A 16,428-nucleotide genomic window follows, 5' to 3' on the forward strand; every position below is an offset into this window, starting at 1 on the left:
GATTGCTTTGAAATGCTGCAGAAGACATAAATTGAATCTAGGGAAGAGACTAGATGAGATGATGATTACCTGAAAAACTGCTGTCATAGTGATGGTGGGTTTTTCTTCAGCAATGATCTACAAACCAACTGTGTCTGAGGGATACACTTTACTCAGCTTTTAATCATACCCTTTACTTCCAATGTAGATGTGAGCGTAGGTGTTCCTGCTTCAGAATAGAGATAAAAGGAAAAGTACCACAGTCATGTCTGCAAATTATGACTGTCAGGAAAATAAACTGTTAAGCTAACCCCAGATTTGAATTGATTTGTAACTGACAGGCTGCTAAAGCGATTTTGTCCTCAAGGTTAGATTTGGGCAAGTCCAGGCTAGGAATAATAGATGGGATTACCTAAGAAAGGTAAGATTTTCTGTTTTGACTCATGCTGCCTTGAGAGCTTTACTGCTTTTCCACTTGAATGTGAATATTCCCAGATTTCAGGTATCACCATCAGCTCCTCAACCTCCAGTCAACCTATCGCCATTTTTTCAGACTTGCCTGTCTCTTTTTTTCCTGATCTTCTTTTCCAGTTGCTAGTATGTAGTATGGGATTCCAGTTTTCATCTCTTCCTTCTTCTCTCCCCTTTTACCCTGAACTGTGAACCTTCTTACTCATGCTGACTTTGGAGACTGAGCTGTGACATCCTGCACGAAGTGCTTTGCTTTCAGCTCAGCTACAGTTTGCAGCAACTGCAGTGTCTGAACACAGATAGGATCTTTGCTTTCTTATGTATTTGATTAGTGCAAAGAGACAAGATTTCCCATTCCATTACCTCTTTTCTAGGTGTTCATTATTGTTTTGTAACTTGATGGTCTAGATGAGGGGACAAGGAGGGTTTGAAGGACATTAGAATAAATGCTATCTTGGACTTCAATTTCAGTAAAAGCTTTAGTGGTTCTTTTGTAAGAAAATCAAGCAGAAATGCATCACCTTATTTTTAAATAGTCTTTTTATCCCTGTCATGGCCTGTTCTTTCTGAAGTTTTTATCATAGCAGCCTCTTTGCTGTAATAATGGTCTGTGAAACAGTTTATACAGAAAGCAGACGAAAGAAATGTATTATCCAAACCCACTGATACTGCAAACAAAGTAGTTCTATGGTTTACAAGGGCAGGTTACTGCTTTAGGAGCTGAGATGGTGGCTATCACATACTTAGTTCAGTAAAACTTAAAATGGAACCCTGAAAATGTTGCATCACTGCTATTTATCCTTTGGAGTATGCTTAAGCATCCTTTGGTATGCTTAAGAAAAGTAGTCCTTACCACTTCTTATTATTTTATATCTAAACAGAGAAAATAATCTTGGTTTGTTAACCTGGAAAGTGGTTTGTGAATCCATTCATTAAGCATGTATCTGTGTTCTGTTTTCTGGATTTTTGGTTTTGTTTTCGCTTTTTGTTTTACAACCTACAGAAAACACTCCTAGTCTTGAAGTGGCTATAATGATGTGATTTCAGTAGGAAGAGAGAAGTGGGCAGAAGAAAATTTCTCCTGTTTCCAAAATTAGGCCTAAATGTCATAAAAATGGTTCTGTGAAATTAATCTTCCAGTATGGTTTGTAAGCAGGATCATTGCTCTGCTGAAAAACTAGAAATTTTTGATAGGAGTGTGAAGATTGGTATGAAAGGGAGGTCTAAGAGTGGAAGCATCAAAAGAAACAGTTGAAGGAAGACAGAAATGGCCTGTACTGATGGCACCTAGGATTGCAGATCATCATAATTACATGATTTGTGTTGGAGGGGGCCACGTAGGGAAAACAAAGGACAGCCTCAAAGAGGTATCAGGTTGCTATACTCAGACATGAAGACTCGAGCTATTAAGAGGTGCTGGTGGGAATGTAAAGAGCAGGGCTGGAGCCTTGAGGCACACAGACAAAAGAGACAAAAAGCAGGGAGTCAATATTGATGAGTCACAAACGTGGGACATGCTGGGAGACACTTCCCGGGGATACAAATGGCACATCAGCAAATAACTGCCAGCCTAGCCAGCATCCCTTTGTCCCTGGTCATTTCTGGATGGAGCACACTGCTGGGACAAACTCCTCTCGGTGCCTGTGGGTGTAAACGAGTGAGTGGGATCGGTTTTGTTACCCTGAACTCACCCTTCGCTCCTGTAAGCCCGTTTGCTGGCTTTGCTTTGTTCTTGCTACAGTGTCACGATATCTTTTATTACAGCTAAGCACTGGACAAAGTTTTCTCCGATGCTACATGCCTCATTGCAACATAGTTGAGGCAAAATGACAAAGCTTGCTAGTGTTTCTTAAGATGGCTCGGCAACAGTGAGGCTTAGCCACAAATGCTCTGATCCTTCGGGGCGTGCACTGGGAACATGAGGGTCAGAGCACTCGCCATGAAGTGACAAATGTGTGGATCATTTGCTATGCTAAATGATGAACTGAACAAGGAATTTGACATTTTTTAATTAGATATTTTTCCCCAGAAACTCTTGCAAGTTCTAGGGCTGGACTGGTAAAAAGTCATTTGAAGAAATTCCCGCGCTGTGGGACAGGTCTCCAGACTGCAGGTTTTTGTGGTTTCTAGAACCATGGGGTTTGTGCATTTAGCTTCGCGTATTGCGTAACGTGCCTGTGCAACTGGTGGGGCACTGAATTGGGGGTTTTGGAGGAATGATATCAAATCTTAATAGGAGAAAGGTGACTCACAATGGGTGTGTGCTATGCTATGTTTTCTGAGGGTTTTCACTTCATGCTGGGGAAGTGTATTGAGGGCGGTACCAACCCTGTCTATAAAAGCCTACATTTTCACCTTTGAAAGTGTGTGTGACTGAAGGAGCCCAGCCCCTGCCTGAGTCGGGTGCAGAAGGTTATTGTGACAGCAGAAGACAGTTTTCCACCTGCCTGCTCTAAGTATAACTTCTCTTTCTTGTTGGTGCAGTTGTGTATAAGAAGGGCAAAGGGGCTGTGAGGTTAGAATTAATGCAAGTTATTTTTTTGTTTCTGTCTTGTGTGGAAAATGCTGGTGACAATGTGTTCCCAGTTCCAAGCCCTGAGCTTGGCAACTGGAGAAGTATTTTCTTTCAATATAATGAGTGTCACAGAAAGAAGTGGTGCTTACCTTTGTTTTTCTCAATTGTACTTTGGTTCAAGTTTGTAAAAGTTTAGGTTCATTACTCATCCCAAATAATCAGGGATTTTTCCTTACGGTATTTTTTTTCTCATTAAACTAGTAGATTTTCTTCCTTCAATATCCTTAAGGTGGGACTCATGCAACATGCCAGGGCTGCCTTCCCACTCCAGGGCTTGCTGCCCTGGAGCAGGCAGGAAGGTCCGACAAGTCACAGAAAGCTCTGGGTTGCTAAGGCAATGCGGGCCTTTTCAGACGTTTTCTTGATCTAGTGATATTGCCACAAGAACAAGCAAAGGCTTTCTTGTGTTATGGCACATTATCGAGATAACTGTTCTGCCTCATGAAGTATAAACCAGCCCCCATGAGCAGCCCAGTACCGTTGGGCATCCTTTTGACAGGTCCTCTTTTTGTTGTTTGTTGTGCAGGATGGTGACCGCCAAGGCGTGGGTTCTGAAGAAGCATTTTGAAGGTTTCCCCAAAACCAGTGACTTTGACTTGAAAGAGATAAAGCTGCCAAATCTGAAGGATGGAGGTGAGTGGAGTGCTACCTGTTATTAATTTTTCTGGAGGTTATCTGATTGCTGATGTATGGCTGTGCATCTTAGAACTGTCTGCATGTTTCTCTGGCTTATATTTTCAAAAATGCAGTGACATGGCTTGGGCAAGCCGTGCACCTTAAGAGAGAAGGACAATTGCTGAAGAACAAGTATGCTGATGGGTTTGGTGGTTTTTAAGTGATGTTGCCTTCTGATAATACCCTTACAAACAATGGCTGAGCACTTCTAACTCCAGGACTCAGCAGCTGGGCCATGCCTTTCACGGTTTCAAGCTGCCTAATTCCACTTGGTGCCTGATGACAAAGGCACTCGAACACATTTGCAAATAAAGCTTATTGGAGAAATTGCCGAAGTGATACAGCCTTGAAACCCGCAGCCACACAGAAAACAGAATTTGTTTCATTTAGAAATAGAGAAGCTGATTATGACACAGAGGAAATGAGATAACTGTTGTAAAATCCAAACATGCTTTACTAGTGAAAGGCTTTTATCTACATTATTTTGGAAAAAGGTGGAGAAGACAACATCTAGGAGTATGTGTTCAGTGGAGTTTTTCATGCTGTTAGGGAAAATACTGATAATAGTGCTGGGGGGAGAGCAGAGAGACTGTGCACTGACAATGAGCCTGCAGCAGGGAGACCTCAAGGCTGGAGTGGGTAAAGGTTAGTTTTTTATTTTAAGAAGGAACACTGCAAGACTTCTGCCTCCATTCAACTTTTTTTTTTTTTTTTGCCAGTCCTTAGATTTTTTTTGCCTAGTCCTTAGTCCTGTTAGATTTGATCTGATGTAACAACAAGAGAGTGAATATAAACAGTAAAAAATAGACAGTTTTTATTCCTGTGGTTGTCTGTTTCAAAAAGGGTAAGGAATATGTTAACTTATTATATACAAGAGCTGTTGATAAAAGAATGAACTTTGATTTGTCGTTTCACCTGGACATCTGCATCAACCATGCAGAGCCTCGTCCCACTACTTGTCCTTTACAAAATTTACTCCACTTTAGAAGGTTCACGAAAGAAATTGCATCAAAGTATTGCATTATGTTTGCAACTTAAATGTTTGAAAACCTATTTCTTCTTACATACGCAGACACACTTAAAAATTTCATGTCTGTGAGTACTTAAGAACCTGGAGTAATTTTTTTGTTCCCAGTTTAATCCTTACAGCAAAAAGAGGCATAACTTCATACTGCAGTAACACTTTTAAAGAAGGGGGCCTTCCCTGTTATGTTACATGGCCTTCCTGCTCTCTCTTGAGTAATGGGAAGATATTTCTATCTGAATATATTTCTAGCTTGTACTAGACAGACCACTGCAGCACAGGCAATGAAAAGTATTAGTAGGTGGAGATGAACAGCTAGAACTGCTGTGTGAATGAGAATTTAAATATGTTTAATGGTATATTTTCTGGGAACTAGTGTCATTAGAGACAGCGAGGTGGATTAAGCTACTTTAAAAAGATAAACTAATGCTTTCTGTTTAAGGCAGCCAAGTAGTGTTTGTATTTGACCTGTGCCAGCGTTTCTTACCACCCTCCGGTGGCTGAATCGTGAGATGCCTTTTTACATATGGGCCAAAAAAATAAATTAGAGTTCTGGCCACTTGACCTTTCTATAGAGAGAGGAGGCAGATGCAAAAAAGCATGAAAATAAGACAATCTCTTAGATACACTACAGAAAATGTTTTTTGTAACAGCGCATCCATAATCAAAACTAATGACTGTAGTAGTCATTTCTGGTAGGTTTTCCCTAAGGGGTGGGGGATGCTTTTAAGCATCAAGAACTCCTATCAATTTAGCTGAAAGACTGACTTATGGAAACTATGCTTTACTGCACTGCTAGTGTCCAGGAATTTGTTTTGTCTTTCGTTGCAGAGTTGCTGCTTGAATCGGTGTTTCTCAGTGTTGATCCTTACATGAGGTATATATTTTTCTTCTTTATGACTTGCTGGCTAGGACACCTAATTCCATCTGCCACTTAAACCTCAAAAGAACACATGCTGAGAGTGCCCCTTGTTGTCAGAGTCCCAATGCCTTTGTCTGCTTTTCATAAAAAGTGTGTAAATTACAAGACTCAAAATATGGAGCTGTGCCAAATTTAGCTAGACACTGGGATAATTTTTCTTTGAATGTGCTGTTTTTCCTTGTTGTGTGTTCCACTGGAGTGCAACAGGCTCAAATGAGACTGCAGCCCTGTAGCAGTACCTGCTTCATTTATCTTAGCAACCTTTTACTTAATAGTACAAATTCTAAGTCAGACATTGCTGATAGACCAATGTTAATAGGAGGCAGTTAAAGCTCAGGGAAACTAGGTAGTTTTAAAGAGGATGCTGGTGGATGCAGGTGTCAGTTCTCTGAGTCTTAGGCTTCTTGTGGTGGTGGACCATGCTGGGAAGATTAATGATATGGTGTCCCCCAACACTCTCATGCTGGGGATGCTCAAGTAGCTGGCCCTGGAAAACATCCAGTTATGCCACTAAAGCGACAAGCTCTTTGTGATCTGTTCAACAGCACTGCTGGTATTCTCTTTTTGGGTCAGACAGTAGCTACTACTGTTGTAGTGTATCTGGAACATTATTACAATTGCTCACAGTAAGCCATGTCTGCCTGTTACAGAGTTTACAGTCGAATTGTGATGAAGGAAGGGGACATAATGATAGGAACACAGGTTGCCAGGTAAGATCTTCAGTTCTTGTTATCCATTCATATCGCAGATCTCAACAGGAATGTGCTGACATTCGAGACGTCTACAGTCTGTGTTACCTATTCTAGACTTGAGTCTACATACTTCTGCAACTGTATTCTTATATGTAATTGATTGGAATGTGTTTTTCCCCTAAGAACTACTTTTGCCTTTTTGGAGAGCATTTGATAAAACCTATACATTTTTTCTGGTGATAATGTTCTCAAAGGCAAATTTTACAGGTATGAAGGACCAACTATTGTATTTGCCATAGGTGTCAACTTCACATTTTAAAACCTTCTGTACTAGTAATTGCATGCTCACAGTCATGCCTGCTATCTACTCCAGCTGAAAATATCTCATAGTCACTGAATATGCAGCTCCAGCCAAAGGGCTGTATAACTGTAAGTTCATCCTTTTCCCAAGCTTGTGGTAATTTAGCTACACAGATGTTTCCCTTTGTCAGCCTGTTCCTGCTGTGCTGCCTATCAGTTACTGCTTAGGAACATCTGTGGCCTTTGACTCTTGTGTTTCTCTGCAGGAACACAGAGGCCTGGGGTAAATTAACAACCAGGTCTGCTGAACAGAAGACCAGCTGTTTCTAATAATTCAAAGCTGCTTACCTACCCTTTTCCAACATAGTTTTCCTGTTGAGATAAGGAAGCTGAAGTTTCACTTGGTATAGAGGCACTGCTAATATGAACTTCTCCCTGGTTTTAGATATTGCTTTCTATCTGGTTTCATTATCCCAAGAGGTTCCATCTTCAGGATCTTCAACTTTTAAATGGGTTGCAGGTTGTCTGAGAAGGAAACTGCTTGTTACAGCCTATCTGCAGCTCCTTGCTTTTCTATGCTTTAATGCCAGCATCCTCCTTCCTGCATTCTAATTCACAGAAGCCTAGTCTGAACTCATACCAGGTGACAGTCAAAAAAAGAGTTGGCACTCCTGGGAAAATTGGATTTGTTGTGGGCAGAGCTGAGTCTAGAATCATCTTGGCCAGTATCTCTCTGGTAATAAGAGATTGCAGACATTTCAGGAAAGGAGCTTGACACCTACAGCATCAGCAGGTATGGGCTAAATGTCCTGATGTGAAATATTTCTTTGAAGAGCCAGTATTGATTTGTCTCTGACAAGGTATTCTTTTTTTTTTTCTCTCTTTTAAAAAGGATTGTGGAAAGCAAGAATCCTGCTTTCACAGTGGGGGCCTTTGTTGTGGCTGACAGTGGCTGGAGAACTCATTTCATCTCTGATGGGAAAGGCCTACATGTCCTTCCTTCCAGTTGGCCAGAATCACTCCCCAGATCTCTAGCCCTTGGAACAGTTGGCATGCCAGGGTGAGTTTTGAGATGAAAAGGCAACTATCATCTGGATTTTACTGTGCAGAATGTTTCTGCCTATCTGTGTGACCCTTGTCTTTTCTACAAGCATGTTGCCTGTTCACTTTGGTAAGAAACATGTGCTTCTGGATGCCCTTACCCAGAGGACCTGAAGGTTGTCCCATCCTCTAGATTAGAGGAGATTTGCCTTGGAGATTATGGTGCCTCTCTTTGAGGAGCTATGATAAAGAAGAAAGAGGATCCAGGAAGGGCTGTAAAGAATCCATTTCAGTCTGTGTTAACCTTAGTGGAAAGTCTCAAACTTCACTGGCAGCTGGACTAGTCTGCTTTTCCTGACTGGGCTCTTCCACTATCACCATATTTCCAGAACTACCCCCAAAAATGCAAAAGATCACTGTCATGTCATACAGCAAAATAGAGGTCCTTTAACTTGTACTGGAGCAGAAAACTCCTCTGCCTTGGAATCTATATTCATTACTGCAGTCTCAGTCATCCTCTTGCATTTCTTGACTCATTCTCTGTAGTTTTTATGGGAGATCAGGACTTGGTCAGTCCTATTCACATGGGAGGCTTTCAAAAGGATTGTAAAATTGTGTGTGATGGAGAACTTCTCAGATTTCATTTTAACATCAATCAAGATGTTTTTCCTGATGGTTGGTTCAGTTCCCACTTTCAATCCAGACCAAGTATGAAGCTCTCAGCTTGAATTTAGAAATTAGCAGAAGAGTTTTCTGAGATTCTGGGCCAGTTGAAGGGCTAAACTTAAATGTTTCCTACAGATTATTATGGCACTGATTAGGCTGCATCTCAAGTACTGTGCCCAGTTGAGCCCCTCACTCCAAGAAAGACATTGAGGTGCTAGAGCCTGTTCAGAGAACAGCAATGAAGCTGGTGAAGGGTCTAGAGAGTAATTCATATGAGAAGGAGCTGTGGGAGCTGGGGTTGTTTAGCCTGGAGAAAAGGAGGCTCAGGGGAGACCTCATTGCCCAAAAGAACAGTTTAGCAAGATGGGGATCAGGCATCTAGTGACAGGACAAGAGGATAGCCTCAAGCTGTGCCAGGGGAGATTCTGCCTGGACGTCAGGAAGAATTTTTTCATGGAAAAGATTGTCAAGCATTGGAACAGGCTGCCCAGGGGAGTGGTGGAGTCACCATCCCTGGAAGTGCTCAAGAAAAAACTGGACATGTCACTTAGTGCTAAGGTTAATTGACTAATTGGTCAAAAGTTGGACTTGATCTTGGCGGTCTTTTCCAACCTTAATGATTCCATTTTTCACCCAATAGCCATAGCTATGCACAGTAGTCCTCAGGAGCAGGGAGACCATCAGTTCATCAAGTTTTTGTCACCCTTTTTTTCTGCCAGCTTTGATTTGTGATGAGTATCATTTAATCTTTGCCTCAGTCTGGTAGATACCAGCTGGCTACTGACCTTTCTCTACTTTTCTCTCTCTCTTCCAGTGTATAACTGAACTGTCATCTTACAAAGTTATCCGTCTTTCTCCTTCTAGCTACTGATGACAAAGAAAGTTAATGATCTGGCTAATGATCACAAAGATTTCTGCTGCAACATTCTGTTAACCCAGTAACATATCTATATTTTTTTCTGGGATGGCTGTGAAAAAGCCACCAAACTAAGTAGGTTGGGTCAATTTTTGTATTTCATGAAGAATGAGGAAAACTAAATCTTGTTCTGGTTGTGATGATATTGTGGTTCAATGTGGTCAAGTCCTATCACTGAGTCTGTCATCTTTTACTCCTCACTGAGCCATTCTTCCCTCTTTTTCGCAGCCTCACTGCGTATTTTGGTCTGCTGGAGGTCTGCAAGATGAAGCCAGGAGAGACGGTGCTGGTTAATGCTGCAGCTGGTGCTGTGGGCTCTGTGGTGGGGCAGCTTGCTAAAATTGGGGTGAGTGGCTTGAACCGCTCATACTTGCTCCTCAGAAGCCTCAGCTGGGAGACAGGGCAACAAGGCTATGAATGATCAGCAGGGCAAGCATCCCTGAAGGCATGCCTGCACTGGGGTCTTGTGGTGGAACAAGCTCCTGAAGACGTAGCAAAGCTAGTTCAATGTTTCCTAGAGCTCAGAAACTCATATGGTGACAACGGCTGTGCTTTAAGGGTGAGCTCTGCACCCAGCACTCTTTGAGTGTCAGCCTGTGTTGTCAGGGGATATTTAGAAACGTTCTTTTCCTTTCCTTGCAGGGCTGCAAAGTGGTTGGCTGTGCTGGCTCAGATGACAAGGTTGCCTATCTGAAAAAAATTGGCTTTGATGAAGCTTTTAATTACAAGACTGTTAAATCTTTGGATGAAGCACTGCGTAAAGCCTCTCCTGATGGCTACGACTGTTTCTTTGATAATGTGAGTTCAGAGAGAAGGCCTTGCCCTGAGCAGTTCTCATTTTCCTTAAATTATAGCAGGATCTCAATATTGTATACATCTAATTGCAAACTACACCAGGAACTCAATACTGAGATCCACTTAATCAAGAAAAAGAACTATCTACTTTCCTGTTCCTTTTCCACACATATTTCTGCAGCTGAGTTGGGCAGCAACAGAAAGGAAAAGATTGAAAGGCAAAGCTGGGTTGTTGGCAGTGTTTTTGAATAGAGAGAAAGAAGTTTTACTTCACTCTTTGAAAAGTGTGGCCAATTTTGGGGAGGTAAGGGTCACAATAACATTTAACTGATGCTGAACAGAGACAGCTCCAGTCCGTTCCTGGTCCACCCTGGACCACAGCCAGTTCTCTGCTATTGCAGAAGGGGAGTGAGTGTAGATTGCTCCGTGTTATGTGGTCACGGGGGCTGCACTGGTGCCTGTAAACTAAAGAATGGCAAGGCCCACTTGTAAAACTACTGGAGTGGCCCATAGAGGGTTTCTGACCTCTCCTAAGTATAGCTGGAATTAACGGGGACTGTGTACTGTCTTGATAGGCTTTTTGAATGTGACCATCTTGTTTTGAACAGAGTTTAACAGAGTTAAACCACGTCAGTTCACCTTCAAGCCAGACAACCAGCCCTGGGTCTTTTAATTTCCTGCTACAGCTAACATGAATTATACCTGATAATATAATACCTGGGCACAAGGGTATTAGCAGATATAGTGGCCTAAAACTCCCTGGCTAGCTACCTGGTTTAAAAAAACCCATAATCACCTCTTTAGCATGTCTTTCTCTCAGCAGTCTGTCGTTCTGTATGGATTGCAACATACCTGCCTTGCCCTGGCAATTGACAGGAATAAAAAGTTCAAGGAGCAGGGTTTCAGGAGCTCCTAGTTACTTTGCCTTAGCCTTCTGAATTTCATGTCCAGTGCTGCCAGTGTATGAAATACGTTTTATGGTCACATCCATTCCCTTCCCTCTCACTTCCAACTTCTGTGTAGAGTTCCCCCAGCAGTAAATTTTCTCACAGCTTCTCACCATTAAAAGTTTCTGTTCAAAACACATCCCTGTTTCGGAGATGAGAATCATTAAGTAAAAGCTTAACATCACCACGATGTGAAGATGTAAAAGTGCAGACTGGTGTGTGGGAAAAGCTGGTGCTTCTTAGTGCCCCTAGACACTAAGTGCCCCCCCCTTAGTGCCTCCTTCTAAGGAGAAGGAGGGATCTATGTGCAAATCCTGCCCAACACTTCCAAACCAAGATCTATGAAGCAGATTTGGAATTAAAACTGATTTCCTATGTTCATAACTAATTTTTAGAAGAGTGAGATTGAGTCATTATAGTGTTCTCTAAGTGTAAGGGTTTCTGCAACCACCAAATCTTTGGAGTAGTGCAACTCACCTCTCCACTCCCTGATTGAACCCCTTGGTGCAATGATGCAAGGTTGGCAGATTTTGGTAATCAATACTAAACACTGGACTGTCTCTAAAGCTGCACATGCTCTCATTTTTGCAGGTGGGTGGAGAATTTGCCAGTATTGCTATCAACCAGATGAAGAAATATGGAAGGATTGCAGTCTGTGGAGCCATCTCTCTGTACAATGACTCTGTGCCTCAGAAAGGTGTGGGCCTGCTTATTGTGTCTAAAATGATTTCCTGTTTGGTGATGGCAGAGAGACATAATAGGAGTCTTTTGAGATTTTATTATTTGTTTCCCTGTGCCATTTATGTATGTGTGTACATTCAGGTAACTAACCGCTGCTCTGGGGCAGTGGGAGCATGACCACACTCCTAGTGTGTACGTCCACTCATCCTCCTTTGTGTGCACTCCCATTGGATGAAAAACATCAGCTGATTAGAAATGAAGGAGTGACTAAACTACTTTAATCAGGACTCCACAGGCCTCTAAGCAAATATAGATCAGTAGAAGGCTGGTATGGTGCATGATGTCATTTACACAGTAGTACACAATTTTAGATGAGATAATAGATTTCTCTCAGGTTTTTAGATGATGCATCTTAGGGTTGGTTTTTTTTTTTCCCGTAAGGTTTCAGCTACTAGTGAAACTGCCAAGAAATGTGGCTGAGATGAATATTCACTTCCAATAACATTTAAGTTTTCCAAATTTGCCTTTTAGAAGAAATAGGAGGTCTGAATGCTCTTTGACAGCAGACTTGCTTTGGACTCTCAGACCACTTCAAAAAAATGAAACAGGCTTTTGAGAGTGAGGACACTATCACACATTTTTGTGATTGAAGGAACTGTGTTTTAGAGTTTATAACTTAAATTTTGAGAATTAGAAAGAGGATGAGAGCCTGGCAGGCTACCAAATAAGCTGTCAAAACAGTATTTTTGAGATGCAGCTGAAGTCCCTCAGGTGAAGCTGAGGCCAGTTTACTTCTGAATGAAGCTGTTTTCAGAAATGTTAGTGTTTAGTCCCACAGCTTTAATGATCAGGCCTGTGTTTCCTTGTTTGGCTATCTATCCATGAATCCTTGGTCTTTTGTCCTGGAAATTCTGCTTGGAGAAAAAATACTTGTTCCTTCTGGCTGAAACAAAGTCATTCAGTGGTGTTTACTGCTAAAAGCCCACTTTATGCTTGGGATTTATTTTAAGTGAAATTGATATTGCAGATGGCTTTCTGGTTCCTTTCTCTTGCAGGGCCTTACGTGCAGGTTTCAATGATCCTCAAAGAGCTTCGAATGGAAGGGTTTCTTGTGACCCGCTGGAATAACCGTCGGGAGGAAGGTGTGAAGGCACTGCTAAAGTGGGTCATGGAGGTAAGGAAGGAAGGGGTAGTTTTCTGTAAGGTGTATTCACACCATAGCTTCCCTCTTTGCAAGGGGTCTCTTGTCATAGCTGTTTGGGTGAGGTCCCAGCATGGTACTTTTCTTTTCCCTGACATGATCTTTGAGCCTTTTGGGAACACTCAAACCATAGTAAACATGCCTGATCCCTTCTGCTTTGTTAAGACCAGCAGTATTAGCTTGTGGAATTAGATATATTCCAGAATACATGTAGGCTTTGAAAAAGGATGCTTCCAGAGTAATTCAAAACAGTTATCTGGTAATGAAGGTTTTCATAGTTAGGGTAATTCCTCTATTTCTCATTTGGTCATTTGTAGTATGAGCAAGGATTTCCATTGTAGTGTTGTGCTGAAATTACTGGCAAGAATTAATGTTTTTATGGAATTGGGAGCTGGACTTTAAAGGGACTTAATATGGAATTTTTTATATTTTATTTTTGTAAATAAAGGCTAAGTTAGTTACTAAGTTGGTTCATGGTTGTGAGAAGTTTGTAAGTGTGAATACTAAAGGCTAAGAGGCTCTAGCTTTTACAAACATGAGGATTTGGGATGGATCAGCTTTTGATCACTTGGATTTGCAATTCTGTATTTCTGTATGGGTAGAGACAGGCCTGGCTTTGGGGAAATGATCCCCTACCTATCAGTTATTTGGGGACCAAGTAGCACTAAATCTATTCTGGTATGTCTGGCAGTGACTTTTGCTCCCTGTATGACTCCAAGTAGAAGGTTTCACAACAAAAGCAGATCCTCACAGCAGCCTACCTAGTTTTGCAGAGTTAGCCTGGTGCATGCCAGCTTGCTTGTTTCAGATGAAACATACATGCTGGATAAAATTTTGTTGCAATTAATTCAATTCTGGTGGATGAAAACTCAGCAATTTCCTTTCTTACTTTTGACAGGGAAAAGTGAAGTACCATGAACAAGTCACGGAAGGATTTGAGAACATGCCAATGGCTTTCATTGGAATGTTAAAGGGAGAAAATCTGGGAAAAGCTGTTGTAAAAGTCTGAAGGTCAGATATTCCTGGGAGACTGGTGTGGAAGAATGTGATTCTGTTAAATGCTTTTAACTCACCTGTCAAAACATATGATTAGTATGTTTCAGTCTTTCTGCTGGACGTTTGGTAATGGTAACTTCTGTTAATAATTGGGCTAATAAGTGTAAGAATATGCCAATTCATAAAGAACTTGAAAGATACCTCACAAAACTACACAAAAAAAGAGCCTTAAAATTGCTGAACATCAGAACTGTATCAGATTTAATAGTAGCTTGAACCTTTGTTTTTCCTTACTACAAGCCTCCTCATACAATTTCCAAAGCTTTGCTAGCTGATGGCACATTTAATGTTTACCCATTGATTTGTCCAAGAACTTTACAAGAGGGATTTTTTAACCAATATCAAGAGGTGGAGAACAAGCTAAGCTAACAACACTTGGGGATACCCAGGTTCTTCTCTAGCTGTTTGTTTTTTTTTTTTTGACCAGCCATCCCTGGTAAAGGGGGGACTGATGCCTGAGAATTTTTAGGATTTTTAGCTTTTTGTAGATTTTAGAAGTAGCTGTGTAGTAAATATAGATTTTTAGTATAATTGTATAGTCTCTCACACTTTAGAATAGTAGTTAACACTTACTAAACCCTGTTCCCCCATTTCATATTGAATTTTCTAAATTCTTTAGGCTTGTTTAGGCTCCTTTCAAGGTAAGACTGTAGTAAACACCTGTTATGTTTAAGAACATTTGCACCCCAGGCCTGAACAAGGAGATACGATCATAGTCAAAGCAACTCTCAAGCCTGGAACCTTCGAGAAGCTCCAAAGACAGTACGTGCTGTGAAGAAGAAGATGAAGAAGAAGAAAGGGTCTTGTGACCCTGGACTCAATTCTGGAGAGGCGTGCTGGGAGGCAGATTTGGGGAGGATCTGGGGGGCGGATAGCTCTGGGATTGGATGGATAATATCATAAAATTATAGAACCACTGGACACAGGGCGTGCCTTTTCTGTACTCCTCATGCCAGAAGGCCTTCATTAAAGAGCTGTTCTCTGTCTTATCTACTGAATTAAGCTGCAGATTTTTCTGCTCCCGATTTTAAGGCAACAAAACTTTTATTAGACAATGTAGATATCTCAGTTATTCTGAGATTATGGAAAGGAAAAATAAAACTGTTAATGTATACTTTGCTTGTGTTATAGTTCTGCTTGTGGAATACTCTCCCTTTCACTTCCTTGTGGCTAACACAGAGGAGCTAAAATATTAAAAGCACTTATTTATCCCAGCAAATCTCAGTACAGGTGGTATGGAAGGTCATTAATTTCCTTGAGAAATTTGGTCATTGGTGTCCAAGCTTAGAGTTGACCTTGCCTTAGTGTTCACCCTCGCTCTCCTGGGAGGTCAGATAAATATGATGGCCCAAGCTGTTTTAAATTGGTGTCCAGCACCCACATGGTGCCAAACAAAGGAGACACACAGATTAGCAACAATAAATATCTTAGATGTTTTGAAAAGGCCAGAACAAGAACCTGTAACTACGGGATACAGACAGATATTGAAAGTGATTGTGATCCATTTTCATCACTGTGGAGGACTTCTTGGTTACTTTTAAGGTTTCATTACTGATCTGTGAAGAGGGATCTTAAACAGCTTTAATGTCTTTGCAGTGCCAGGATTAGATGCTCTGTTTGTCAGCAAGAAGAGATCATTTACTTAAGTTGTAGATTGACCAGTACTTGCCAAGTGAACTGAAAAAAACTTGTCCTGAAATACAGGTCAGGTGGCCACTGGGGAAATAATGCATCTTGGCACAAGCAGGGGACAGGTTCTGGTTGCTTGATAGTCTTTTCTGAGGAGACTGAATTGCCAGTTTGAATTGGCTCCAGTGCTGTGGTTTTACAGTGGCCTCTGGAGAAGGTCTGTGGATATTTAACCACTGCACAGCATGGAAAGGGGTAAACCAGAAAAGGGAACGTTGTCAGTAGACTTCAAATCCATTGAGTAGAGGTCTGGTGTTGTTTGGTGGCTTTTCATTAAAGAATTTTCAGAGGGCTTACAAGTCCTTAAATACTGAATTGTTTTAAGTCCAGTGAATTAATGATCTTTTGTTTCAAGTACAATTGTGATTTGCAAATGAACTAAGAATAGCCACATGGAGTTCCTGTCCTTTGGTCAGAGTTGCAGAAAGATTTGTCTGTCACAATAATCCTGGCTCAGCCTGCTTTCTCCTAAAATACTGATCTGTACATTACTCGTGTATAGATTTCATCGTGAATTGCAGTTCATTTTGCAAGGCTGTTTTACCCTCAAAATGTGTTTTTTCTGTGTAAAACCACCACCACACTACACAACCCTGAGCCTCTGAACTTCTCTAGGGAACACAGCTATTTCCTCCTGAAAATTTAAGCTGTTACACGTGAGGAACACTGTCACCATATAAAGAATATTCCTCGTTGTCCGGCACTGTCTGGAGGTCTTGCAGTGGTTTTTCACTGTGAGCTTGGTTGTCACTGAAGTTCTAAATTTTGTGGAGTGACACTTGAATTGTTATTGAAAAT

The 16,428-nt window shown here is 41.3% G+C and overlaps 1 protein-coding gene across 3 annotated transcripts in view; it reads left to right on the forward strand.

Annotated features, from left to right (window-relative positions):
* The window catches only part of PTGR1 (prostaglandin reductase 1), an 18,822-nt gene extending 3,767 nt beyond the window's left edge, over window positions 1–15,055 (forward strand). Inside the window, exons 2-11 of one of the 3 annotated variants that reach the window (XM_027710251.2) lie at window positions 3,552–3,658; window positions 5,556–5,601; window positions 6,297–6,356; window positions 7,531–7,698; window positions 9,490–9,607; window positions 9,904–10,059; window positions 11,595–11,700; window positions 12,740–12,858; window positions 13,784–13,896; window positions 14,561–15,055. In XM_027710251.2, the coding sequence (XP_027566052.1) occupies window positions 3,553–3,658; window positions 5,556–5,601; window positions 6,297–6,356; window positions 7,531–7,698; window positions 9,490–9,607; window positions 9,904–10,059; window positions 11,595–11,700; window positions 12,740–12,858; window positions 13,784–13,894 (990 nt within the window). In that variant the 5' untranslated portion in view covers window position 3,552 and the 3' untranslated portion in view covers window positions 13,895–13,896; window positions 14,561–15,055. Of the gene's footprint in view, window positions 1–3,551; window positions 3,659–5,555; window positions 5,602–6,296; window positions 6,357–7,530; window positions 7,699–9,489; window positions 9,608–9,903; window positions 10,060–11,594; window positions 11,701–12,739; window positions 12,859–13,783 lie in introns of those variants that run through there. The other 2 variants (XM_027710249.2, XM_039389321.1) reach the window with 2 other exon arrangements.
* Window positions 15,056–16,428: the final 1,373 nt, after the last annotated feature.

Source organism: Pipra filicauda, unplaced genomic scaffold (assembly GCF_003945595.2).
Source record: "Pipra filicauda isolate LSUMZ 115617 unplaced genomic scaffold, ASM394559v2 scaffold71_size5581439_pilon, whole genome shotgun sequence".
NCBI lineage: Eukaryota > Metazoa > Chordata > Aves > Passeriformes > Pipridae > Pipra > Pipra filicauda.